This window comes from Panthera tigris, chromosome A2, assembly GCF_018350195.1.
Source record: "Panthera tigris isolate Pti1 chromosome A2, P.tigris_Pti1_mat1.1, whole genome shotgun sequence".
NCBI classification, from domain to species: Eukaryota; Metazoa; Chordata; class Mammalia; order Carnivora; family Felidae; genus Panthera; species Panthera tigris.
The window spans coordinates 5870515-5898461 of NC_056661.1; the positions used below are offsets into that span (position 1 = coordinate 5870515).

Sequence of the window (27947 nt, forward strand, 5' to 3'; positions counted from 1 at the left end):
AACCCCCGCAATGAGGACCGCTCAGAGCTGTAAGAGACCAGAGAACGACAGCCTGGCCCGGCTCGGTCCCACCTGTGGAAGCGACGCTGGCCCGTGGCAGAACATGGAGCGTCCCCCTGGGCGGCCCTTCCTGGGCTGTGGGCTGTGCTGTTTGCTGTCACACAGTCACATCAGCTGGAACGTCTGAGACGCACGGAGCTTGACCTCTTGTGGAGCCGGAGCAGGGCAGCCGATCAGCAGGCAGGCAGTAGGGTCGGGTGCCGGCTGCAAACCCCGCTCTCCCGCTGCCTCTGTGTGCGACCCCTAAGCCTCAGTGGCACCCGACGTAAAGTGAGGATGGTGGCTCCCACATCCTGATCCTTAGTCGCCTCGAACGGGTTTGCAGACACCTGAGAAGGCCATCCTTATGGAGCAGCCTCCGTCCTGAGAGCATGGTTTCAAGGAGCAAAACATGGAAAGACCAGGTGCTACAAAGCGCTTCCTTCGTTTTGTCCCCAGGGAGGAGCATTGTTTTAGGGAGCTGCCCTCTTCCTCCTCCCTCTTCCTCCTCCTCCCCCTCTTCCCCCCCTTCTTCCCCCCCTTCTTCCCCATGCCCCTGTTCTCCTCCTCCCCCTTCTCCTCTCCCTCCTCCCCCTTCTCTCCCTCCTCCTCCCCCTCTCCCTCCTCCTCCCCCTCTCCCTCCTCCTCCCCCTCTCCCTCCTCCTCCCCCTCTCCCTCCTCCTCCCCCTCTCCCTCCTCCCCCTCTCCCTCCTCCCCCTCTCCCTCCTCCCCCTCTCCCTCCTCCCCCTCTCCCTCCTCCCCCTCTCCCTCCTCCCCCTCTCCCTCCTCCCCCTCTCCCTCCTCCTCCCCCTCTCCCTCCTCCTCCCCTCCCTCCTCCCCCTCTCCCTCCTCCCCCTCTCCCTCCTCCCCCTCTCCCTCCTCCCCCTCTCCCTCCTCCCCCTCTCCCTCCTCCCCCTCTCCCTCCTCCCCCTCTCCCTCCTCCCCCTCTCCCTCCTCCCCCTCTCCCTCCTCTCCCCCCTCCTCCCCCCCTTCCTCTCTGCTCTGGTGAGCTGAGCAATGGGCAGTCCCCCCAGGAGGGCTCTGGCTGCCACCCTGGGCTGTGGGGCTATGATTCTGTCACTGAAAACTAATTTAGAACTTAAAAAAAACAACAAACCTTTATTACAGAAATAAGATAATACCTTGTTGTATTCAAATCTACATAAAAGTAGAGTAACGTACGGGACCCCAGGTACCCATCGTCCTACTTCATCCACTCTCAGCTTTTGCTGGTAACCTGAAGATTCCTGTCCCTGGGATAAGTCCTGGAGAGGCCAGCTGACTGCTGTACAGAGAATTAGTTCCTCAGAGGGGACATTGAATTCAAAAGTCTTTTAAGGACTCTCCCAATTCTGAGAGTCTGTGATTTTAATAGAGATCTTCTAAATAGGAATTGTAGCTAATACCCAAATTGAACAGTGTTAGAATGTTCTAGAAGCCATTATCTTTCTCCTGTTTCAGGAGACCATCCTGAATAAGAGAGTCCTTGTTCAGAGGCATTTTAAAATTCTCCTATGCTACTAACAAATCTTGCCTTTCTCCTTTTGTGTTCTGGTGGAAGGGAATTTTTAGCCCCGTGGATGTTCCTGAGCCTTGCATTCCGATTTTGCCAGCATTCTCGTGGTACCTGGCTTCTTTGTCTGTTCACTTGTTGTGGTTTTCAAAGGAATGTGAGCTATGTTAATAGGAACACCTAGGTTTGGCGAGATCAGGCCAGAGAGAGCTGGTTCGGGGAAGGAGGTAAAAGCAGCAAAGAGTAATTTGGAAATTATTTCACTTCAGAGATAAACTTTTTCTTCTCTTCGGGCAAGATAAGTAAAGGGTACCAAGAATTGTGGAGTAGGTGAGCCCAGGCTCGATTTCAGCTCGGCATCTTGCTAGCAGTTCCTTAAGTTGGATGACCGGACCTTCCAGGAAAGCTTACTGTGTTCCCACCTCTGTCCTGCCACCAGCGTGTGAAAACCTCGCCGGCCTTGCTGCCCCTTTGTCCTCTGTTCCGCTGCTCTGGTGAAACCCCAGACACGGATACGTTCACGGCTTCTTCCTCCTGGCCGGAGAGAGTCCTGCATCCAGACACAGAGGTGCCCCGTGGAATCAAATTCCCAGCTGAGCTCAGCCTGCCACACAGGCCTCCACTTCAGGCCCGTTTGCACCCTTCATTCTTGGCCCATGACTGCCTTTCACCTCGTAATGAAAATAACAGCCACCTCTACCTCTGTTCTATCCTGGTGCTTCTCCATCCGGGGAGCCTCTAGCCAGGCAAGTGCGTGCTTGCCTGGGTCTCTTTGGGGCCGCCTGACCAGCGTTCCGACACGCTCCATCATCTGTCCTCTCTGAGAATCCTTGCTGAGATTCTCTGACTTCCTCTAGCAGGATTTTTCCACTTGAGCACTCCTGACATTTGGGACTGGATCATTCTTGGACGGCGGGGGGGGGGGGGGGGGGGGGGGGGGCATCTTGTGCATTGTGGGATGTGGAGCAGCATTGCTCGTTCCCACCTGCTATGTCCCGTGGCATCTTCTGAGTCACGACAACTGAAACATGCCCCAGACATTACCGGGTGTCCCCAGAATCCTCCCCCTCCTCCCTGTGAGAACCACTAGTTGTTGTCCTCCCTCCCCTCCCATTCACAGAGCTGTCAGTGGACTGTCTCCTCTTCCTTCTGGAAGCTTCCTCTCCCCCTTGGCTCCCACGAACCACCTGCCTGAGGCCTTGCTTTGCCTCTCCTGCAGCTCCTTCCCAACCATTCACTTAGTCTTTCGGGTTATTCCCACGCTGCTCCTCCCTAAGCCCGTCCTGGGGAGAGCAGACGCCCCTCCATAGCTTCACTTTATCCTCAGTCTGCCGCCTGTGTGTCAGGGGGACTGGTCTCCCGAGCTTCACACCCCTCGACCCCTCAACTTCAGGGTTTTCCAGACTGACCTGGACTCTGTCCCACCAGCTGCTTTCTTGTTTCTCAGCATCTGCATCTTAACAGACGACACCAGGTTCACTCAGTGACTCCAGTCAGAGATCTAAGCATGACCTTTGACGCGTGTCCCTGGCATTCATCCTTCTGGGTGCTTCCACCCCTTTTCCTCCCGCCCCCACCCACTGCCTCAGATCTAGATGAGGCCACATCACTGTCTGCCTGCACTAGCGTTCTGGCCTCTTAACCAGCCATCTGTGTTCCCTCCAGATGGTTCTCTTCACCGCGGCAAAGGAATCTCTTTATCACTCCACATGTGACCCTGTCACTCACCTGCTTTAAAACTCTTAGTCCCCGGCCCTGCTTGCTTTAGGGCACCTTCTCTGCTCAGCCATGTCAGCATTAGATGCTGCTCCTGGTCTGGGTTCCCATAGCAACCAGGCAGCTGGCAGTGTGGGCTTCCACACTGTACTGAAGTTAGAACTTTTTGGTCCAGTAGGTCCATATGGTTCTCAGAAGCAGAAACCCCATATGTCTGTAGATACGACCATAATCAGTGCTTATTGAATGAATGAATGAATGAATGAATGAATGAATAGGTCTAGCGATTGGAGAAGAATGCAGATCAGCATGGATGTTGATTTGCTCCGCAAATATTTATTGAGTGCCAGCCATTGGCCAGGCACTGGTGACGGGAGGAACGAGGAACGGGTGGTGGCTGGGTTATCGGGAATATTTGGGAACGTCTGACATGCTGGCTTCCAAGATGCAGCATGTTTCTGGCTGGCCAGGCCCCAGGCCCCGTGTTGGGGACATGTATTTATTGCTGCCTGTTCCATCCACAGTCCCTAGCTGGCCCTACTGTGCAGCCCTGTCCCACTCTCTGCCTGGGGTCTGGCCCCTCTGCAGATGCCATATGGCCCAGGAGCCAGCCTCCACCCTCCTGGACTGTCTGTCCTGCTGGCCACTTGGTCCCCAGCCTCCAGCCCATTCGCTCGGCTTCTGGCTCATTGCCACGCACCTCTGGTCAGGATAGAGCCCACACTCCTGCCTGTGGCTCCCAGGTCTCTGGGGCGCTGTCCTCCTCCTCCCTAGCCGCTGTGCTCTCCACTCACCCTCCTCTCAGCCCTGACTGAGCTGCTCGTCACTCCCCAGACAGGCCCTTCTCTTACAGTCTCACGATTTTGCAGATATTGTTCCCTCTGTAGGAAAACCCTTGCACACCAAGCCAGCCTGGCCGCTTTTTGTTTTCTTCATGTGAATCACCTTTGTTCTGTATATCAACAACAACAGTGTGAGGCAAAAAGGAAAAGTTTAAATTACCCCAAATCCCACCACTGTTAGCTTTGTGGTTTGTGTCCTTCCATACTTTTTTCTTTCCACATTTGTGGTCATAAGCAACTACGTGTTTTTAGAAAAATGGGCTTGCACCACTCAAGCTGTGCTGGAAACTTTTCTTCCTGTACCTGTGAATGCTTTTCTATCATTGAACATAAAGCAGTTTCGTCAGAAGAGCGGCACAGTGTTCTGCTGTATGGAGATTCTGAGTTCACGGCAGCTTGTGACCACATTTCCGTATTTACAAACCCCGCTGAGAAGTATCCTGGTGCAAACCTTCCCTCACCGCTCGTTCGCATTGGGGGTCTTCTAGAAATGGACCATTAGATGGGAGGGTGTGTACCTTCCTGGACCCTGTCACCAGTTGACACTCGTGCCGTCGACTGGGCCAGGGGCGTTTCTCATCTTGCCCAACCTGAGTCACAAATGACATCTGATTGGGGTGGTCATTCACTCTAGTGACGTTCTAGTGGCTGTTTGTACTCTTCTTTTATAAAATACCCTTCTTGTCCTTTGCCCATTTTCTTTCTTGTGGGGGCATTCGCTGTTTCTTGCTCATCGTCTCATTAACTCGCCCAAGACCTACTCCTCCCGCTGTGAAGTCTTCCCTTGAACCCCCGCAGACATCTAAAAAGGAAGAGCTCTAGGGGCGCCTGGGTGGCTAGTCGGTGAAGCGTCTGACTCTTGATTTCAGCTGAGGTCGTGATCTCACCGGGTTCTTGGGATCGAGTTTTGCGTTGGACTCTGTGGACAGTGCGGAGCCTGCTTGGGATTCTCTCTCTTCCCCTTTTTCTCTGCACCCTCCCCCCCAAATAAATAAACTTTGAAAAAAAAAAAAAGGAAAGTAGTTTAAAAAAGATAAAAGTAAAATTTTCTTTTAACGTTTATTTATTTTTTTTTTTTTAATATTTTTTTTTTCAACGTTTTTTTAATTTATTTTTGGGACAGAGAGAGACATAGCATGAACGGGGAAGGGGCAGAGAGAGAGGGAGACACAGAATCGGAAACAGGCTCCAGGCTCTGAGCCATCAGCCCAGAGCCTGACGCGGGGCTCGAACTCACGGACCGCGAGATCGTGACCTGGCTGAAGTCGGACGCTTAACCGACTGCGCCACCCAGGCGCCCCAACGTTTATTTATTTTTGAGAGACAGAGCACTAGCGGGGAAGAGGCTGAGGGAGAGGGAAACACAGACTTCAGAGCAGGCGCCAGGCTCTGAGCCGTCAGCACAGAGCCCGACGTGGAGCTCAAACCTACAAACTGTGAAATCATGACCTGAGCCAAAGTCAGATGCTTAACCAACGGGGCCACCCAGGCACGCCTCAAATTTTTTTTAAAATAAAGGAAGAACTGGGCTCTACGCGCCCTCTCATGTTGCAGGGGAGTGCCTGTCCTCAGGGTGTTCCCCTCCCTCAGCTGTCCACCCCAGGTGGATTTGAGAAACACTGAGGGATGAAAACATTATATCTGGCTGCTCTGGATGGCAAATGTAACACGAGATGCCAGGGCATTGTCTCTAGGTTTTAACCTCTTCTAGGGGTGCCTGAGTGGCTCTGTTGGTTAACCGTCCGACTCTCGATCTCGGCTTGGGTCGTGATCTCGCGGTTCATGGGTTCAAGTTCTACATCGGGCTCTGCGCTGGCTGCTTGGGATTCTCTGTCCCTTTCTTTCTGCCCCTCCCCTGCTCGCTGGCTCGCTCTCTCTCTCAAAATAAATGAATAACCTTGTCTAGAGAGAGTGGTGTTTGGAAATGGAAGAGCATTGGCTCAGAGGCCACCCGGCAGGGCATGAGTAGTGCTCGCAAGGAGGCAGCCTCCGTATTCTCCAGGCAGCGGCTCTTGGCCTGCTGGCCACCAGGAGACACCCTAGTGTCAGGCCCTGCCCAGGCCTGCTCAGTCAGCCAGTCTGGGCTGTTTGAACATCTGTGGCGTAAGCTTTCTGGAGGACGGCAGTTCTGGTTCAGGACCAAGTGAAAGAAGCCAAGCTCTTCCCGCAGTGCGGGGATGGCGTGAGCTGGGGGGAGCACTGGCTTCTGGGATATCCCTTGGCCTCAAACCCAGAGTTTATTCATGCTTCATCCTTGGCCGTTTTCTTTCTCATCTGCTGCCCCCTCCCCCTCCCCTAGATCTTCACCCTGGGGGTCTGCTTGACCTCCCCTGCCAGCACCGACCCCAGGCAGGCCCTGCCTGCCCTCTGTAAGTCCCAGCAGCCTGTGCAGGATCCGTGCCCTGCCTGAGCGCTGCCCCTGTTCCACCACCAGGCCTCAGAACTTCCTCTGTCAGGGCTTGTCTTCCATTGCCCTAAATGAGGGAGCAGCACCTGATGGGTCTTCGTGGCCTTGATTCTAGCAGGCTCACCGTGTCTGAGGGACAGGAGAATCATCCGTAAGGAGATTGGAAGTACACCTGCCTGACCTCTTGGGTCCTTGAGCTTGAGGCAGGCCCTCGGGAGCTGTGTCATTACCCTGCACGGCCTATAGACCCTGTTAGAGAAACAGGAACTTGGGGGCCTGCTTTGGGAAGGGAGGGCCTCCCCCAGGTGCCCACTCTGAGTATAGACCATTGAGGGTCTGCAGAACTGGGGAGCCCCACTCTTCCTCATTCACTTCCAGCAGCAGCTCTCAACCTGGGCTCTACATTGGGATCGCTGGGGGGCTTTAAAAACTGCTGAAGCCACCCCCACTCTTACGACACCCCACCCCCATGCTGATACTGGTTCAGGTTCTGGCCTGGGCGGTGATAGTTTTTAGAAACTGCTCTGGTGATTCTGGCAAGCAGCCGAAGTCGAGAGCAGTTGGTTTATGGTGAGCGGCCAGGTGGAGGCAGGGACTCGGCACTGTGTTAGGCACTTTCGCCAGTGGCCTCATCCGGTGGGTGCCATCCAGGGCTCCTCTTCGCTCCTCACCTGCCTTCCCTCCCACAGCATGCAGGTGCCCGCTGTCGAGGGTCGGATAGACTCTCAGGGGACAGGGCCAGCCCAGAACAGGGTGTACAGAGGTCCCTCCCCATGAAGCTCCCTCCTACAGCAGCCCATCCGTGGGCCTTTCGGTGGCTCTGCCTTCTGCCCGCCCCCCGGCACCTCCCTACCCAGCCTCGCTCCCGGGTTCTGCCTGGCAGCCTGTCCCCCCCACCCCCACCCCCACCCCCACCCAGCAGCCACCCCTGGGCCATTCCCCAGCTCGTCTTGTTCGACTGTGCTGGCTGCCTTTCGTTTCCTGGAACACACCAAAGTCTCCTCTGCCTCACGGGCTTGGCACCTGCTCTTCTGTCTGGGCTGCTTGCCGCCAGCCATCCCAGGGTCATGCCGCAAGTGTTGGCTCCTCACTGGGTGCTTCTGACCACCCTGTCCACCATGGCCCTCACACCCATGAGTCCCTCACACCACCGTGGAAATTTTCCTTATAGCCCCCCGGGCGGCAGTTTTGTTGGTTAGTTTCTTGCTGCTTTGCCGTCGGCTGGCCCCGTGAACCGTTAAGGCGCAAACTGTCTTCCACTGTGATCATCAAACCCCCTGGCCAGCCTGGCCTGGGGCCTGGACATAGTAGGTGCTCACTTAATACTTGTCAACTCATTGACGAGAACCGGAGGGGAAGCAGGCCTAGGAAAGGAGGCAGTGGCCGCTTGAGGGTGTGTGACTTCCTGGGTGACGTTGGCAGTTGTCCTGGGAGGCTACCCAGGAAGAGTGCGGCTGGCACAAGAGCCAAGGGCAGAAACCTGGGGGTCATCTCAGTGGGATGGGTAGAAGACTAAGCTTGGGAAGGGACAGCTGGGGAGAAGGAAAACCCAGAGAAAGAAAACCTGGCGTTGCTGTTCCATTCTGGGGGAGGTGACCCTTCAAGTGAGTCGGCAGTCCCCAGTGCCGCTGAGAGCTCGGGGAGCTGCGTCCTGACCGTCTCTGGGGGTGGCACCTGATGGTCAGACTGCCTTGGTAGACTGGCAGTCTGCAGTGACCACCCTGGGGCCAGGCCACCAAGTGCCTGGGAGGCGAGGAATCAGGACCCGAGAGTCGGGCAGGACTCATGTTTATATGCCAAGAGCAGCCAGCTGTGGCTGAGACACAGGAGTGTGGCCCAGGTACGAGTCCTCATCAGTGTCTGGTCTCCCCTAGCAGGACTTGGGCCACCTGTGGCACTGGCAGTGGAGGAGATCGGTGGTCTAGGGTTGGGCTTGGCCTTGTGGGAAGAGCAGAAAGACGAGAAGACACAAGTGTGGGTCGTGCCGACCGAAGAGGCAGAGTCCATCCGGCGGTCAGGCCAACGGGCTCCATGGCCTGGGCGTGGTGACAGATGGGCAGAGCAGGGGTTGGAGAGCAGGTGTTTGGGAGTAAAAATCCCAGCAAGCCTGGAGTTCAGTCAGGAGTCTGTACCATAGACATTCTGCATTCTCAGCTTTAATGTTTGCAGTTTGGACCTTTTGCGAGGGCCCTAAAGTTCCCAGCCTGGAGCCAGTTGTGGTTTTCTGTACTGTTTTCTGAACTTCTGATTCTGACTTTCTTGCTAGTTGGGCGCCAGCCCCACAGCCCCGCTGCTTCGGGGTCCTCACTCTCTGGGGTTTAAGAGCTAATAAGTCTCTGAGACCCATGGGGTTTTGTTAGAAATATGGTTGTGGAAGGGCAGGTTTGGGTTTGTTTGTTTCAAAAGGAAAGCGGCCCGTGCAGCACTGCAGGTGGCTTGTGTAGTTGCTGTGCCCTGAAGGAGGGAGTACACCTCCGCGAGGTGCTCCTGGGGCATGGGCCACGCACGGACTTCCTTCCAAAGCCTACGGTTTTGGGGAGGGGGGGACTTTTCAGTGGAGGAACCGCCGGCCTCAGGGGATCCTGGCCAGCGCCAACACCAACAAAGCGATAGGTCATGGTGACAGCACGCAGCCCCCAGTACGATGTCAGGAGGAGGGCCCCTCGCTCTGGGGTCTTCCTCCCAAAACCCGTCACCAACTGCAGTCTCGCCATGAGAAAAACATCTGACAAACCCAAGCTGCAGGAGAGTCTACAGAATTCCTGACCAGTCCTCCTCGAAACTCTCAAGGTCATCAAAAACGAGGAAAGTCTGAGAGCTGTCCCAGCCAAGAGCAACCTAAGGAGACGTGACGGACTACATGTCACGTGAGATCCTGTGTGGCCTCCTGGGACGTAAGAGGACTTTGGGGGGAAACTGAGGCAATCTAAATCAAGTGTGGACTGTGGTTAATTGTAATGTATCAGCATTGGTTCCTCGGTTGTGACAGATGTCCCATCTGGATATAAGATGTTACCACCAGGGGAAACGGGGTATGGGGTCTGTGGGAACTCTTTCTATTATCTTTGTAATTTCTCTTTAGATGCAAAAAAATAAAAGTGTTTAGGGTTTTTTTTTAAGAAGTGGCAAAACTGGGTTAGGCTCTCTGCTGGGTGCCACATCTCATTATCCACCTGAGGGTCTGGGTTCAGCCGGCACCCAGAGACCCCCGCCTCATGCGGCTCAAGGCCTGGCATGTTTTCTACCTGCTTGTTATCGCCCTCCACCAACCAGAGGAATGGAGCGAAGCTCACCACTCTATCTCTGTGCCCAGAGCCATGCCTAGCATTCGGTGGCTGCCCGCCAGCACGGCGTGTGGGTGGGTAAGCAGTGGGCATGTTGGTTCTCCTCTCTGGGCCGCCTCCTGTCTGTCCTCTGTAGCGAAAGGACAGGCCTCCTTCCACTGGGCCCCTAGGCCTTGGCTGCTCTCTGGGCTCCTGGGAACCCACAGCCCCTCCCCTGCTGGGCTGCATCCCTCCCGTAGCATGCCGTTGGTGGTCACTCCTGCCACTTCAGTGTTTCCCAAAGAAGAGGTGGGGACACCCACGCGTAACCTTGGCTTCCTTTGGGAAGAGCTCAGGTGTTGTTATCCCTTGGACTTGGGCTGATGGTGCTGTCACATGACAGCCGCTGCCAGGGGAAGCCTGGAGGCCTGGGTGGGGCCGTGAAGGCAGGTGCACGGCCGGCCGGGGACTTCCCTCAGCTCCAGCTTCCCTTTGTGCTCCACGTCATCCGCTTTTTAGCTGGGTTGTAGGTGTTCGGGCAAGTGAGGGAACCAGCACTGGGTGGCACTAGAGCCTAGCAAGCCTTCCCGCTGTTGGGGTGCAAGCAGGGGAGAAACCCCTGGACGCAGACGGGTGGCCATCATGCAGCTCTCCCCACCTGCCCATCTCGCCCACTCGTGACCGTCCTCTCTCCTCACCCTTGGAGTCCCCACATCTCAGCCGGGACTGGGGGCACCGATCATCATCATTGCTTTTGTGATAGGTTCCACGGGATGCCATTAGTAGCACAGTGTTTCTTTTCAAACAGCCCTTTTAAAGAAAAAAAACATTAACAAAAGTAACACTTGTCCATTGTAGAAAATTTACGTGTCAGCCAAAGAAGCGTAACAAAAAACCGGTATAGATGGTGACCGTGGGTCTTCTAACCCCACTTCCAGGAGGCCATGGCTTTTAACGACCTTGTCCTTTGGAGCCCAGTCGCACATGGTCCTGTTCACCCTCCCTGGCTGTCGGCCGGTTTACCAGTGTGCACGTGTTCTCCCACACAGGGCACAGCTTGGGCTATGGCTTTGTGAACTACGTGACTGCCAAGGACGCGGAGAGAGCGATCAACACGCTGAATGGCCTGCGGCTCCAGTCAAAAACCATTAAGGTAAAGAGCTGCCATCGCCACCTCGTTCCTGGCCTCCAGGGGTCTGTGCTGGCCCCCCCCCCCGGCCTGGGGGAGCGACCTCCCTGACCTCACCTGGGCGAGGGATCTTCCCCTTACTTGACCATCACTATCAAAGGGACCATTGGCTTGGCCATTTCTCGGAGCCCTGGTGCATTTGGGGCATCTGGGGTGCCTCCTGTCTGCTTAGAGTTGAAGCATTGCATGTCAGACCACCCCAGGCCATGCTGGTGCCTCTCAGCCTCCTCAGCCCCGTGAGCAAAGGGAGAGTCACCGTGAAGGGCACTTAATCGAGGGCAGTCCTCTCCCCGGCCCAGGGTGTGCTGTCCTTGTGCCGAGCGAGCATGTGTCTGGCCTTGCCCTCCTGTTCCCTCCTGGTTTGTTGCCGCAGCGACAGCAGCAGCATTGTCCCTCACGCCCTCCCTGCCAAGGTCTCTCCCTTCCTCCCCAGTCACAGCCAGGTCATCGAACATGCATTTGCTAATGTTTCTTGAGTACCTGCTATGTGTCAGACAGTGAACAGATGAATTCCTGCTCTCGTGGAGGGGCGTGTGTGTGTGTACGCGCATGTGTGTGAGCACGCTCCAATAATAAACCGAAAGTCCCGTGTGGCAGAGGTAAGTGTTGCGGAGGTACATGGCGGGGGATGTTCTGGGGGGTGGCTTCGTGTTGACCGGTGACTTGAGGGATGCAAGGGAGCCACCAGAGTCACTCCCAGTTGAAGGGCTGTGGTGGCTTCCTGGGACGAGCGGGCAGGTCCCCCGCCCTCATGTTCTCAGCTGCGGCCACTTACCCCCCAACCCTGCTCTTGGTCCAGAGCCCCGTCTCCTCCCCATCCCCATGTGTCTGTCCTCTGGCTCATGTGATCTTGTGCAGCTCCAGACCCAACCTGGACGACTTTGGTGTTTTCCCGACCTTTACTCCCTACTGCACCCTCCTCGAATAGGCCTCCTCCCACTGCCCCAGGCTGGTGCCCTGACCTTGCTTCTTGCAGCAGCCTGGGGTACCATGCCCACCCACTCCACCTGTAGATCTGGCAGGTCAGCCGTTGTTCCCGAGACGCGTGCCTGCCGGCGTCCTCTCCCTCGACAGGAAGCCACATGGAGTGAGATTGCCCTCTGAGCCTTTGGACCTGCCGGGTCCTCCCACCCCATCTCCCATCCCTCCGCTTCATGTGGGTGTCCAGAAAGGTCCCTCTTGGGCCTTGTATCGGGGCTGGGCTTCCTAAGCTTCCCTGGACATCAGAGCCGCCTGGGGTGCTTTTGCCATAAAGGTTCCCAGGGTTGCGGCTTGGGCCTCCCCAGTCACACTGTGGGGTGGCCCTGGGAACCCGGATTTCTTCCCGCCTGCCAGGGAAGTCTTGCAGTCTGGCTGTTCGCAGCACCTGTTCATTTGGAGGGCGGTGTTCCATTTCTGCTGTTGAAGTGTTTGTGATATGGATTGCTCAGTGGTTTAATCGTCCCTGAACCCCCCTGTGGACTAGACCTGCGTGTCGCGTGGTGCCCGAGGGCAGGAGCACTGCCCACACATCTCTGTGGCCAGCACGGGCTCCCAGAGGCTCCTTCCACTGTGGAGCCTGGTGAAGGAAGCCACATGTCACAGCCTTTCCACGTGTCTAGTGACTTTTGTTCCTCTCCACCAGCTCCGCGTTGTTTATTCTCAGCCCAAAGCTCCCAGTCTGTTAGGAAAGATCTGTTGTATTTAGAAAATGTTTGCTAATGCCAGGAGGGCAGACAGTTACTCTTATTCAAATGCTGAAAACTCTTCATTACACAAGCGTGTTCTGGGGGCCAAGCCCTCTGCCTGGCGCTGGGTTCCATGGCCGATGGGTGCCCTCAGCTAGCTCACGTGTTAACACAGATGTTAATTCCCAGACCACCATCTGACTGGACCTCACGTGGGCTCCACCCGACTCGTAAGGCACTGAGAGTTTCCCTCAAAGTCAGAGTTGAGACATAGGAGAGCAGGAGGAGGTAGGGGTAAGGAGGGCCGGGGTGGGGACACGAGGGTGTTCTGGGCAGAGGTGTCTACAGGGCTCAACGTGTGCCTCTTATGGACACAGGTGTGCTGCAGGAGACATACTGGCTGGCACGTTACGGGAACTGCAGGCTACCCCCAAGGTTGATGCCCCACTTCTCACCCACAAAGGCAGGACCTTTCCAAAGGCTTGCCTGCCCCCAGGCTCTGCGATCATGGCACCCCGCGGCCCGCCTGGATGTGCCCTTGACCTCACTGGCATTCACTCTGTCCTCTGCGGTTGTAACGTCATTCCTTGATCTGAGTAGGGTGTAAGGAGTTTCCTGATCCCTGTGCCCTGTGACGGCAGTCCAGACAACCCCACTGGGTGTGTGTGTGGAGGTGACAGGCTAAGTGTGGCACAGCACTGATCTTGTGTGATTCACATGACCGGTACCTGTCAAGGGCCTGTAATGGGCCAGGTCCTTCCATACCTTGTCTCTGTTTTCCTCACCCCAGCCTGGGAGAGATGATCCCCAATTTAGGGTTGAAGAAGCTGATGTGTAGACTTGTGACAGGTCTCCCGAGGTCACACAGGTAGAGCGGGGCAAAGTCAGGGTTTGAAACGAGTGCTGCGGCTCTGGGTACTTACCACCCCTGCCTGGCAGCTTCCCCAGCCCAACGTGGGAGGTGAACACCAGGAACCAGAACAGTGTAGCTTGGATTAGCCGCAAACAGAGCCCAGGAGCCTGCGGTGCAGTTAGGCGGGCGTTATTAATAATAACAGCAGTTGCTTTTATTCCCTCGTTCGGCATTTAGTCGCTGAATGCCTGCTGTCCACCTGCATCTGTTCTAGGTGCTGGTGATACAGCAGCAAAGACAAAAGTTGTGCCCTCATCGAGTGTTCTACACAGCTAAATAAGTGAAACATATAGGATGTCAGACCAAGATAAATGTCATGGGGAACATTTACATGGAGGCCGCGGTGGTGAAGGGGGCTGGGCACTGCTTGTGGGTGGGGGGCTCCGGGGCGAATCAGGTGGTCAGGCAAGTGGGTTTGTTTCTTAGGACCGCCATAACAAAGCACCACAAATGGTCTTGGGGGGTGGGGGTGTTAACAGGGATTTGTCCTCACAGCTCTGGAGGCCATACGTCCGAGACCAAGGTGTGTGGCCAGGTTAGTTCCTTCTGCGGCCATGAGGGAGAGTCTGTCCCGGGCTCTCCCCTGGCCTGGGGGTCGCTGGCCACTCTGGCGGTCCTAGGCTCATGGAAGCATCACCTGGGCCGCTGCCTGCGTCTTCACTTGGCGTTCTCCCTGTGCGCACCTTTGTCCAAATTCCCCCTTTTTCTGAGGGCACAGTTACTGGATTTGAGGCCCATCCTGCTCCGGTGTGACCTCATGTTCATGAGTTACATCTGTGACAACTCTTTCCCAATAGGGCCTCGTTCTGCTGTGCGGGGTGGGATTAGGACTGCGACATATGAATTTGTTGGGGGACAGCCCTTTATAGGAAGGTTTCGTGAGCACGTGCCAGGAAAAGACCTGCCTGGGGCAGAGGAGCAGGTGATGCCGAGACCCCGTGTCATGGAGCCTCTGGGGCGCCAGGTGCTCCAGTGCAGTCTTCTTGGAGGCTGACCTGACTCTGAACTTGATAGTGGCCGGAGAGGGAGGGAAAGCTGCGGTGGTGGTCGGGGGCCTCGAAGAACCTGTTGTCAGAAGCACATTTGGCTGTAGAAGGCGTTTTTCTCTCTGGGGCTTCATCGAGGGATGATCATGGTCAGTACCAGCCTCTGCACTGCTTCCCCGGTGCCAGGGTCTTGGTTTGAGGATGCTCTTTCCCACAGTGTCCTTCAGTAAAGGCCAAGGGCAGACCCCAGATGTAGCCCCATCCAGACAGATCTGCAGAGGGCCAGACAGGATGGTCGTGGGAGGCCTGGCCTCCCGCTTTGGCCGCTGACTGGGGCCTTTGGTGAAATGGGACAGCCAAAAATTGCAGCCACGTCCTCTGGCAAGAGTTTGAATGGGGGTGTTCTGTGGGCTGGCGATGCAGACCTGGAGAGTTGAGGCCCAGATGTGAGAGTTGACACCCTTCTTTGGAAGTTGAGGAGCGTGATCAAGCCCCAACTGGACTGGTCAGCCACCTGCCGCTTTGGAGGGTGCTGGGGAGAGCCCGCAGGCCAAGGTGGCCTCTTTATCTCAGGGGACATAGCCATATCTGCCCCACTTGGTTGGAGGCCGCCTGCCCCCAACAGGACCTGGTGCTCTGGGGCATCTTCCCAATCAGATCAGGGCCACTTTTGTTCCACTCTCTGACGTTCAGTCTCCATGATCCTCGGCACCTCTCTGGGGGAAGCTGGGCTCTGACCACACCACATAATTTCTCATTCGTTCTCTGTCTCCTGCTGGACCACATTCTGCTCTGCCGGCAAAGGTTGTGTCTGTTGTCGCCTCTTAGGTAATGTCATAGATTTGGACTCAGCAAGCACGTGAATGCTGGGGCCGGTGTGGGGTGGGGGGCAGTGTGTTCCTGCCCACGTGTTTGGCACTGAGGGGCCACACTTCTGCCCCTTCTGGCAGGCCTGAGCGTTGCAGTGAGAACACACCTGTTGTCTGTGACCTTGTGCTGCCTGGTGACGCCTGAGAGGTCGTGTCAGTTCCTGGATTATGGTCTCAGGCTCTTGGTCTCCTGAGCTTGTGACTCTCAGAGAGAGCATTATTGTGCATAGGTTCCAGTCCCCGACCCTTCCAGAGCATGACTCCCTGCCTCCTCCCTTCTTATTTCCCAGCCTCCTGACTCAGATCTGACTCCATTGGGTGTCATTGAGCCCTGTCCCTTCAGGCCACACAGGGGCCTTGTCCCAGCTGCTCCTTCCCAGCAGGGGTGTGGCCTTTGTCCCATCCCTCCTTTTTTTTGTTGTTTTTTGAGACAGAGAGGGCCCAAGTGCCCCTGTGCGAGTGGGGGGAGGGGCAGAGGGAGGGAGAATCTTAAGCAGGCTCCAGGCCCAGCTCAGAGCCGAGAGAGCTCAATCTCATTCATGCCTGTGAGATCATGATCTGAGCTGCAATCAACTTAACCAACTGAGCCACCCAGGCGCCCCTCCCATCCCTGCTGGCCTGCACGGTCCATGGCCATCCACAGCCATCACGCTGACCTGGGAAAGCACCAAGGCCTATCTTGCCATCAGCCCCTGAAGCCTCCCGAGTCTATGCACACACCTACCGTCTTATCTGAGCGGCCGCAGAAGTTCCTTGCAGGGTTTACTCGGTTTTGCAGAACAAAACCCCAAAAAGTATGGAGTCATTTAACGTCAAACACTGAGTGTTAGACTGCGGGCTCCCCAGCACCCCAGGGTCCCCCGTGGGCTCCAGTGGTAGGTTTGCCTGTTGGCAGGTGGTGTCGCCGCGCACCCCCCCCCCCCCAGCAGCACCCAGCTCCCTTGCCTGCTGCCCTTTGGGCTCTTCACTGTCCAGAGAAGGGAGAGGCCACGGTAGGAGAGACGGCCGTGGTTGAGTCCTGGCCCTGTCTGCAGCCACCCGTGGGCCCTCAGTCTCTCGGCTTTGAAACTAAGACTGTGTCTGCCTCATTGTGGGGCGTGAAGTCCAGGTGAGAAAATGCTACGGGGTGTCCATCTGGCTCGTGGCTTGGCCCGCGTGAGCTCTCACGCATGCTGCCGCAGATGGTGAGTGTTGGAATGATTTCTCACCAGAAGCGTGGCTTTTTCTCGCCCCCCAAATCTAACCCCGTCTCCCTCGATGCTTTGGCCACACACCTGCCCTAACCCCAGAAAGTGGTTTTGTTTTCAAGGTGTCGTATGCCCGCCCGAGCTCAGAGGTCATCAAAGACGCCAACCTGTACATCAGTGGCCTCCCAAGGACCATGACCCAAAAGGATGTGGAGGATATGTTCTCTCGGTTCGGGCGAATCATCAACTCCCGGGTCCTCGTGGATCAGACCACAGGTACGGTGGGTGGCCCAGATGTGGGTGAGGTTTTCCTCCAGACGGACTCCAGAGTTTCCAGGAAGACAAACCACTGCTTGATTTTCAGCGTCAGTAGTTCTTCCACCAGGGAGCACAGAATCAGAATGAGGAGACACTGGCTTTTGTTTTACGAGTCCGGGGACGGAGGATGCAGTTTGATGCATTTTATGGTGAAAACACCAAGAGATCCTGGCACCTTTCCTCAAGCACCCAGATGGCCCAGCCTGGCCTGTGAACGGGCGGAAAGGCCACCAGTCAGCCGTTCGCGACAGCTCTTATTTCAGGCACTCGGGGTGCAGTGTGGGACAGTCTTCACTCATGACCCAGAGTCCCTACTTTTGACTGGCCCGAAGCCACAGGTAGCTGCTTCTGAGGAGCTGTTGTCGTCTCCATGATTTGGATGTCCCCCTCGGGTAGCACATCCAAAGCTCAGAGAGCTCAAGGCAGTAAATTCCCCTCACTGACCAGCCTGGCCACTTCTCCAGCCCCTGTCAGGTCACCTCAGCCCAGGACATTAGCAGCCTGGGCTCTGGACCTTGCACGAGGCCATCAGACACAGCCGAGCGGAGGCCCCTCACCTGCCCCCGGGAGAGCCCCGCGCAGGAGGCTGGTGCCAGTCCTGACCGTGCAGCCTGCCCACCCCACTGGCCTGGGCACTGGGGTCAGGACATCTGCTGTCAAGCCCCGTGCGTGGCTCTGTCTGGGGAGAGGTGAGCTTGGGCCACACCTGCTGTAGGACTCCTCTGTTCTGCCCCAACCAGGAGTGGGAATCTGTTGACAAACCGCTCACAGAGCTCAGAGAAGCCATTAGAATGATCTGCGTTTGATGTTCATGTTCTTCCATGTCCCCGCCCCCCTTGGCTGTGATGTGAAAACAAACACTGGGTAGTTTGGTCCCAGGGAGTCATAACTGTGAGGTGACTCCCTTCCGAGAGGCCAGCGGCGCCCCTAGGAGGCTGCAGAGCAGATCCCAGAGAGCAGGTGGGCTGGGCCCTTCTGGCCTGTGACAGATGGGGTTAGAGACGCACACACATCGTCCTTGTCCCTCCGAGCTGTGTGCTTTGGGGTGGGCAGCCTCACTACTCGCCCTCCCTTCTCCACCCCTCCTCTGGAAGCTCAGCTCCGCATCTGCTGGCCCTGCTGCCCAGGCTGCAGTCCTGAGGCATAAGCAGCTCGAGTCCCCGGAGGCCTGAGTGGAAGGGGAGGCTTCTGGAGTGTGGTCCACAGGTGCAGCTCGCCGGGTAGCCCTGTGCCTAGTGCAGATGCCCACTCTGACACCAGGCTCTGCCGGAGGGACAAGGACCACACCACGGCCTCTGTTCTGCAGCTGTGCTCTGGGGCGGGGAGAGGGGTGAGGGTGAGGATCCTGTTTACTTGGTGTCAACCCCTTTGGTCCACACCAGGACAGTTTCCTGGGGTCCTTGAAGCCCCCCGTACTCACCTTCAAGTGCCAATTGAGAAGGAACAATGCAGTGGGCTGGTCAGTGTATGTGTTTGTCCTCAGCCCCATCTGCATAGGAGCACCTGTGTGGGCTGCCTGGGGACCCGGATGGTATGACCACGCTGGGCCACATTCTGTTTCCATCGCCCTCCTTTTCTACGTGTCATACATACCGCTTTGCCTCTACTTGTGTCTGTCCAGCCCAGCATGACTGAGTGGAGCTGGCTGTCTCCAGGAACACCCCCACCCCGGACATCTAGCTTTACCCAGTGGCTCTCACCACCCTGAGGGAGGTCACTTATACAGACAGTTCCCCTCAGCCATTTGTGGGACATTTGGTCTCCTTTCCCTCTGTAGGGCTGGTATCTCTTAGACATCAGGATTGCCCCCCGGGCTCAGCCGTGAACTCAGAGTGGCGTCCATGGGCACTTCATGCTCTCTCAGGCATCCCACCAGCCTCTGCTGAACAGCAGAGGGACTGTCTTCAGAATCTTTGTGAGGCCCAGAAGGAGGGGAGATGTGAGGGAGTCCCTGGGGCTCCCTGTCCAGGCCTGGGGTGTTGAATTGGGGAGTTAGAACGGTGGACCCCCAGGACTGTGGACTTCCATTCTATCCTCTGCTCCAGAGGGGGCCACCAGCGGGGCTTCTCTGCTGGGACCCAAGGAGTCCCAGGGGACGAGGGCAGAGACTAGCAATGCTGGCGGGTTTGTGGGTCCAGTTTGCTTCCATATGATGTGCCTTGTAGCATTAAAGGGATGGGGCATCGCTCTTGGAAAAACTTAACAGCTGACAGAACTTAATTTTTAAATTTTGTTTTCTTACCTGTTTTAATTGTGAGCCTTATAGGTTACTCATATGGAGATCATGCCATTGATTGACCTCTGCTCTTGATTCTAAAAACAGTAGAGGGGGAAAAAAATACCACCACGGGCCCCCTTCAAAGGGTGTCTACTCATCAGATCATTTAGTGAACATGTTCTCCCTCATACTGACATTTTCTCTCTTGGGTTGTCTTCGTTTCACTTGGGCGGTTTCCATTTGAAAGTCATTTTACAAAACCAAACAGGGAAACCACACCGCACACACACTTTTCCTCTGTTCCATCTCAAGGTCCTTATCACTAGGATGGAACCTTCTCCCCGAGGGCAGCTTCCTGCCAGAGCCAGCCAGCGACAGCTGTCAGTGTTTTGCCTGAAGTTAAATACCCATTCAGGCGTCTGTCTGTCAAAGGTGCCATTCATGCTGTTCAAGAGTAAATAAAAACAGTGTGTGTTGAGTGTGTGTTTTTAGGTGTTCCTTCTGAACTGAAATTGAAAATGAGTTGAGGCTCTAGAATTTTCTTGGCACACATGTGAATTGTCAGGTTGGATCTCATGAATTCAATGAGTGTCTTCGGTGAATTTTAAATTTATATATATTTCAACGATCGTGGAGCCCAGATGGAGGCAGCCTTGAAGCCACTGGGGGCAGCTGTGTGCCCTCCCAGGGCACTGTACTGGGGGGAGACCAGGAGGGGCAGGTTCCCAGTTGGGTGAGCTGGGATACGTGCTTTTGGACTCACCATGGAGTGTCCACTGTGCGTTACAGTTGTAGACCGAGATTCCTTGGCCTGAGGCTCCCTGACTGCTGCCTACTTGCTTGAATGGGGCCCAGGCCCAGGCATGGGATTCTAGGTGCACAGTGGGCGGCCATGCCTCTCACCGTGACACTGGTCACTTCAGCATCCCACCTGGCATGCCTGAGCCTCTCTGTGCCCCTCTGCGGCCCTTGGGCCAGCTGGGGAGACCCACATCCTGTGCCCATCGTGGGGCACTTGGTGGGACTCTGGGAAGGGGTAAAGAAAGGTGTGGGAGATGAAGCTGCTTGGGGGGGGGGGGCATCTGGTGTGCTCACTTAGCTGGTGACCCCCCCAGATCCTGGGCTGTCCTGCTTTGGTAATTGTCATGCACTGGGAGCTGAAGGCCTTTGTCTAGAGACGGAAACGTGACCCCAGGCAGGCTATAACTGGCAGTCCGGATGAGAATGTGCAGGATAGGGCTGTCTGCTACAGTCCCCCAACCAGGGCACATCCAGGACTCGCCCTCGGCTGTCACCTCTCCACTGCATTTTGATCTTCCCACCTGACCCCTGTTCTCCCCAGGAGAAGGAGCCAGGCCTCTTCCCCAGCCCCACCCTGTTCATCTAGTTCTGCAGGGGACAGTTGTCATCGTTCCTCCCAGGCCTAGAACATGGATGGATTGGGGTGGAGGATGGCCAAACCCCTCTTCTGCCCGGTTTGTGCGGGTCTTGAACCTGTGCTGGGCTGGCCAGACCTTCAGCAGGGCCTTGGATCTCAGGCAGCCTGGTCCCGGTCCACATTCTTGCTCTGTCGAGGGATTGGGTTACAGCAGGGACCCAGGGCTTGACTGCAGGTGGCTCAGTCTATGTGGCGAGAGATGGTGCCTTCCTGAGGCAGCTGGACACCATTGCAGGGGGCCCCGGCCCTTCCCACTCGGGAACAAGGACAGGTTTGGTGTGGGCCCCAGGCAGGGAGTCTTAACCTGCGGGGAGTCTGCGGGCAGGTGGCAGCACCACTGTGTGCACCTGAGCAGTTTTCTGGGGGAGAGCGAGGGGCTTCACTCAATTCTAGGCAGTCCTAGGACATTAACAATGGAACATCCCAAAGGTGAGTGAGGTGAGGGCAGGAGGAGGAGAGGGCTGTGGGCCGAGGCTTGTTCACTGGACTCTGTCCCCTCTGGGGATGGTAAAGACTGAGTGAGCAGGGACTCTGTCAGGCCGGCCGGGGCGGGGACAGCCTACAAAGGCCTGGCTGGGCTACACGAGCCACCGTCACTCCTTGTTCACAGGGCAGGCCGCGGGGCCCCGGAGCACAGGGAGAACCCTGCAGGCCCTACCTGGTGGGCGCTGAGAGCGATGGAGGGTGTCCTCTCCTCCAGCATGTTTTTTTTTTGTAAGAAAGAGGCTGGGGTGTCGGTCTGGGACATCTGTCACCAGAATGTCTGTTGGCACTGAGGCTGTGTAGTTGCTGCTTCAACTCAGAAGGACGTCTGAAAGCTTAATCTTGCTGGTCATTGTTTTTTTTTTTTTTAAGTTCATTCGTTCATTTCCATGTTTAGGATTCATTTTTGTTTGCCTCGTTACCTGATTTGAAACCATAGCTGACTGACTTCGCTTTTGCTTTTCAGTTTTAAAACTCCTTGTATTTTCTCCCCTAACTCCGTTTTTGTTGGTTTGTTAAAAAGGTTTGTCCAGAGGGGTTGCGTTTATCCGGTTTGACAAACGTTCGGAAGCAGAAGAGGCAATTACCAGTTTCAATGGTCATAAACCCCCAGGTTCCTCCGAGCCCATTACAGTGAAGTTTGCAGCCAACCCCAACCAGAACAAAAACATGGCGCTGCTCTCCCAGCTCTACCACTCGCCGGCCAGACGGTTCGGAGGCCCCGTTCACCACCAGGCGCAGAGATTCAGGTGGGTCGGGAGGCGGCGCTCTCATCAACCCAGCTCTTCCCACCGCGGGCCGGCCGGGTCCACCTGGCTGGTCAGAAAGCCGCGCTCAGAATCACTGTGTCTTCACGCCCCTGCCCCCATGGGAAGGTGTCTGTGTGAAAGGCGTTTGTGTCCATCCGAGTATTGCCTGAAGTGGAATCCAAAAGGTGGTCGCGTCTCCAGCCAGCCCCCCGCCCCCGGGGGCAGAGCACGTAGCGCCCCAGGGCCCGGTGTTCAGTGGCCGGAGCTCGGGGCCATGAGTGTAGCAGCCAGAAGATGCAGCCTCGGGTGTGCGTAGGGGAGAGCTGCTCTCCTCCTCGGCGTGCAGCCCCTGCTCCCAGCCCTCAGGTAGCCCTCTCACTCACCTACCTGGGCGCTCACCTGCATCTCTAAATATCACACGGCTTCTGTTTTAAAAGCCCTGCCCTGGAGGCGAAAGGTTTTCTGACATTCCCTCGTCTTTCCAGACTGAAAATGACTCCAGTTGCCAGGCTCTAGCAGAACAGAGACGATGAGGGTCAGGAACTTGGGCTCCAAAATCGGGCGTGTTCTGCTTCACAAGCAGTGGCAGTCCCGATTTCCAGGCCACTTGGTTTTTGTTTTTGTCAAAACCTCCATCAGTGGCGTGAGGCATGTTAGGGATCTTTATCTCTGCGACTTTGCAGGTTTCCCATCTCTGTCTTGGAGACATTGGGCAAAACCCTGCACAGAGGCCCCCTGGGGAGGCCTAGTAACGTCTAGTAGCGTCTAGTAACGCAGAGTTCTCAACTCGGCTCAGGTTCCAAAGCTAGCCTTCCCTCATTGGCTTCTCTAGTTTAAAGACAAAGGCCGGGGAAGCGTCTTGGGATGGAAGTGAGGTAAATCCATGTTTGAAGGCCAGCTGACATAGTCTGTGTCACTGCTGGTCAGGTGGGACGTGTGGATGGCAGTGTCCAGCAGGTTCCCAGTAACCAGACTGGACGAGCAGGGAAGAGGGTACGGGAGGAGGCGGGGACTTTGGTCACAGGAAGGAGAAACAGAAAAGAAAGGGGACCAGAGCAGCCAACACTGCTGGCCAGGCAGGAAAGGGGTCTTGACAATTAGAGGCTCACAGCGAGGAGAGACAGAGGGAAGCAAGGATGGCAGGAAAGGTGTGAGGAAAGACTGGCCACTGGAAGGCGGACTAAGATGAGAGCAAGAGGGAGAGAGGCCCAGCCGAGGGGAGAGTACAGTCTGCATCTCACAGCAGGAAAGACCTCCCCCCCCCCCGCCCCCCCGCAAATACTGAAGAAGGGCTCAGGTCTCCTTTGTACATCAGAGAAAAGAATGGGAGGTAGGTTTCACTGCAGCCAGGATGAAAGAAATCAGCTCCAGTTAGCAGGGGAGAAACCAACTAACAATAATTAATAGGAATGAGAATCACGTCAATAGAAAATAGTAAGGTAAGACTTCAGGTTATTTTCAGTATAACAGGTACATGACGATTCGGGTTAGCTAGTTTAACTCGGACCCACATTTGGTTTCCCACAAAACTGGAGGCGGGGGACAAGTCCATTAAAGTCAGAACGTCTTTCCAGTTTTTATTGAAAACCAGCTTGGCTTAATGTCACACAGATACAAGGGTGCCTTTACCCACCCCCTTCAGTGCCACTGTGGTCCCTGTTGAGTCGAGACCAGTAACAAGCCACTGGAGTCATTGAACCAACTCCGACCTCCTGATGCAAGCTGTTTAAAATTCCTCCCGTACATTCAAAGCCATGGCCAGTGATGTGTCTTGATTCTTCCATACCTGCCTTGAAGAGATCCCCTGGATAAGTGGGCTGCACCTGGGGAGCTGGTCGGTCCGTCTTGTTGTTATGTCCGTCAAAAGAATGAATCTGTTGATGGCCCTTGAAAGCACCTGCTTACCCCTGGGTCAGCCCCACAGCGCGAAGCCTGGTTTTATTTTAGAGCAGGTCATGTTTCTTGTTTCTTGCACGGTGCGGCCCCCCAGACGCTCTGTCACACTTGGGTAGTCTTAAGCTGATCCTAAGGCCATTACTTTTTAATTTCCGAAGCCTTTCAGAGGGCTGTGTGGCTTCAGTAACGATTTTGTCTTCTCCCTTAGTCCTACTGCAGTGGCCACACATTTGTAGAAGGCTTATTTTTTATGCAGCTGGAAGCGTTGCTTTGGAAAGAGGCCCACACTTTTGGTACAGCTTGGCAGACCTGCAGGCCGCAGGCATTGCTTCTGGGATGCCATGAGCCAGCAGCGGAAGGTCGCCTGGAGCTGTGGGAAGGAATTCCCTGGGCCCTGCGGTGGCCCTTCAAGGGGTGTGCTCGCCTGGGACCCTCCAGCAGGGGCAGCCAAGATGAGGGCAAGATAGAAAATTTGGAGAAAGAAAAGGAAAAAAATCCTGCTCCCCACTCCCTGACGTACACACATACGGAGGCATAGAGTATGAGGATCGAGCTTCCTCCAGGGAGGTCCGAGGGTGGAACAACACCCGAGAGTACGCGGAGAAGCTTCTGTCATTCAGCTAGGGGAAGCCTGGGACTCCCCCCACCCCCACCCCCAGTGATGGAAGGTACTGGAGGGAGCATGGCTCCCAGGGAAGCTGGTCGAGGCTCTGACCCTCTGTGGGCAACAAGTGTCTCTCCCCAGGGTCCACGGTCTGTAGTGCAGGGAGCCCCCTCCCCCCATGCTGAATTCCTGCCCGTGACGGATGGGGGCGCGCCGGCCTGCATGACCTTGACCTGCATGCTGTGCTCTCTGTTTGCTAGGTTCTCCCCTATGGGTGTAGATCACATGAGTGGGCTTTCTGGTGTCAATGTCCCGAGCAACGCGTCTTCGGGCTGGTGCATCTTCATCTACAACCTCGGGCAGGACGCCGATGAGGGGATCCTCTGGCAGATGTTTGGCCCCTTTGGGGCGGTCACCAATGTGAAAGTGATTCGCGACTTCAACACCAACAAGTGCAAAGGCTTTGGCTTTGTGACCATGACAAACTATGAAGAAGCCGCCATGGCCATAGCAAGTCTGAACGGCTACCGCCTGGGGGACAAAATCTTACAGGTTTCCTTCAAAACCAACAAGTCCCACAAATAACTCGCTCATGCTTTTTTTTTGTACGGAATAGATAATTAAGAGTGAAGAAGTTGAAACTTTTTTGTTAGTGTACAACTCATTTTGCGCCAATTTTCACAAGTGTTTGTCCTAGTCTAAATGAGAAGTGAAGAGGTTTTTATACTCGGGGATGCAACCGACATGTTCAAATGTTTGAAATCCCACAATGTTAGACCAATTTAAGTTTCTTAAGTTATTTCCTTTAAAATATATATTAAACAGAAATCTAAGTAGACTGCATTGACTCACCAGTCCCTCGGGACGGTGGTGAACCTGAAGCATGCTTTACCCTCTAAGACTGTCTAACACTCATTTCATTCGGTGTCTCCACAAACTGGATTTAAAAAAAAAAAACAAAAACAAAAACAAAAAAAAAACAGAAAAAGGAAAAAAAAAAACCAAAAAAAAAAAAGACCTGACCTTTTAGTTCTAGTTTCCAGACTAAAGATGTTAGACAGATGCTGAGTGTGTGCTTTCCTCAGCCGCTTCACCATTTTTAAGCGATTTCTGCTTTTGGTTGACGGGAAATTGCTTTCCCGAGCAGGTGCCATCGCCACCTCCTGCTCCCTCAGCCCCGGGCCCTGCAGGGGTGCCCGCCGGGGTGGGGGGGGGGCCGCCGCTGGGGAAGGGGGGGCCGCACGTTGGGCCCTCCACGGAAGGACTCGAACAGGTCTCCTAAAGCCCAGGCGCCAGCGGGAACGGACCAAAGAGTTTCCGGGAAACTCCAGTATATTCCCCAGTCAGACCTAGCTCCCGGCACGCCCGAGGATGTGTTGCTACCCTGACATCCCGCATTTCTGTCCACACACGGCATGCACGGTGCCCCGCACATCGGACACCGGCGTTCCCCATCGTTTCGCCAGTCCCCCAGAGCATTTCACACGGCGCAGGTGCGGAAGACCGCTCCATATTTTACGACCCCAGAAACATTTGAGCATTGTATTTCTCGCATCCCTTCTCGTGAGCGCTAGACTTTGTTTTGTTTTGTTTTGTTTTCTATTTTAGTCGGATTTTGTTTTGAAACTTTGCTTTCGTATGAACACTCAGCAGAAAAGTACTTACTTCTTGCCAGTTATCTATTAACAACAACGAGAGAAATACCCCTTTGATTTGTAGTTTTAAAGATTAACCCTCCCAAGTTCTCTTCATAACTGCCTTGACATTTTGGGTTGTTCTGTTCTGTTAATTTTCTTTTGCTTTTTTGTGTTTTTTGTTTGTTTTTACTTTTGCATTTAAGACCATTAAATTTGATTTTGTTTTGCTCGAATTTTGTTTTGTTTTTTATTTTACCTTTTCTTTCTTTTTGGCTAGGTAAGGTACAGATGGCCAGCATTCAGGGAGGATTTTAAGTCCTTAAGAAACAAAAACTTGCCTGGAGACCAAGCATTTGCACATCTGTGACGCAGGAGTGCACAGTCGCAGATGGCACTTAGTTTTAAAACGGGGGAGCCGGTAGGGAGAGGCAGAGAGTGAGCCTGAGAAGGGGCAGGGCCAGATCTCCAGGCACCTCAGGAGTGTGAGCTGACTTTCATAACTATCTAGTGTTTAGAGAGGACCAGAAACAGGGGAACTCAGTAGCAGCAGTTTTTAGTCTCTACAAAAGACTAAAAACGGGTACCGGTGGGTAGTTTTCATTGATCGGCATCATGGAATTGCGGCATTATCTATCTATTTGTCTACCTGCCTACTACCTACCTACCTATTTATTTATTTATTTATTTATGTATTTATTTATTTATTTATCAAGTGGAAAAAATTGGGCACAGCCTTCTCCAGAGCAGGTCAGTGTTCTGAGAAGCCCCCGGACAGTTTGAGGCTCCCCGTTTCCCTCAAACTCCCGTTGAGGGCCTGCCGACCGCTTGCATCGTCCTCCCCAACTTGAGATGTTGCCGTGTTCTCTTCCCACAGAAGGGCCAAGTGCATACCTTGAGGCCTTCTCATGAGTTGGCCACGTGCCACGGAGGACCTCCCCCTGCCCCATCTCACCCCCAGCGGAAGTTTCCAGACCCTGAGTCAAAGCCAGCTTACGTGCCTCCTTCTGGAACCCAGAACCGAGGCCCGTTTGTCTGGATTTGACACAGAGTGGGTCCCCACTCTGTCCACCCCAGAGCGCCCTTCACCACAGACCGGGATGTTTTCCTGGAAGAGTATGCCTTTCAGGTTGCGCTAGCCTTGGGCCAAGCATCTTCTCTGCGAAGGTGAGATTCCCGATTCCGAAAGTGACCCTTAGGTCTCTTCCTTGACACACATTCCTGCCTGCCCTCACTAGTGTTGGATTTCTTACTCAGATTCCCGTCGGAAGCGTAAACTGTGAAAGACAGTGGGCTCGAAGCCAGCACTGGCATTTCCCTCCCCTCCCTGTTATCTGGACCATATCGATTATTCTGATGTTGGCACTGAGGAGGAGGAGGAGGAGGAGGAGGAGGAGGAGGAAATGAGCCTTTGAAAGCGGCCCAAGGGGTAAAATTGTCCTTTTACGTGGTCTCCACTCTTTAAACAGCCTTCTAGCTAAAACCCCAGTGCATTTCTTTGGGAGTGTTACTTTGCAAGTTGTGTGGAAGGATTTCACTTTTGACATGTGACTTAACTCTGAAAAGCAATTGTCACTCCCATCGAGGTACCAGATGTTGGCCCTGTGTCCGAAAAGTCCCATTATATCTTCCTCAGGCTTGTTTGCAAAAGGAAGATCCCATTTTTTTTAAAGTCAGGATCCAAAAGAAACTTTTTTAAAAAAATTTTTTACATAGATCTATCACATTTGTATTTCTCAAAATGAGCGCTCTCCTTTTATTTGGGAATTTTGATGAAAAAGAATAAAGAGTAGATGATGTTAATTTATCGAAAGTTTGGTTTGGTACACAAACACCAAAGAGGCTTTGATAGAATTTTCTTTTGGCCTGCGTAACTTCCCCTGATGGTTGTTTGCTGAGAAGCTCCCAGATTTGTGAACCTGGTTCCAGTTGAATTATTCATTTTTTACGCTCTGGCTCTGCCCTTCTTTAGTTTTTCATTGTAATATGCCAAGCTGTGGTTTTCTACGCTGGCTG

The 27947-nt window shown here is 54.7% G+C and overlaps 1 protein-coding gene across 1 annotated transcript in view; it reads left to right on the plus strand.

Annotated features, from left to right (window-relative positions):
- ELAVL1 (ELAV like RNA binding protein 1) overlaps positions 1–26000 on the plus strand; it is a 39427-nt gene extending 13427 nt beyond the window's left edge. Inside the window, exons 3-6 of the mRNA XM_042978011.1 lie at positions 10830–10933; positions 16714–16867; positions 21572–21797; positions 24558–26000. Coding sequence (XP_042833945.1) covers positions 10830–10933; positions 16714–16867; positions 21572–21797; positions 24558–24882 — 809 coding nt within the window. The 3' untranslated portion in view covers positions 24883–26000. The remainder of the gene's footprint in view (positions 1–10829; positions 10934–16713; positions 16868–21571; positions 21798–24557) is intronic.
- Positions 26001–27947: the final 1947 nt, after the last annotated feature.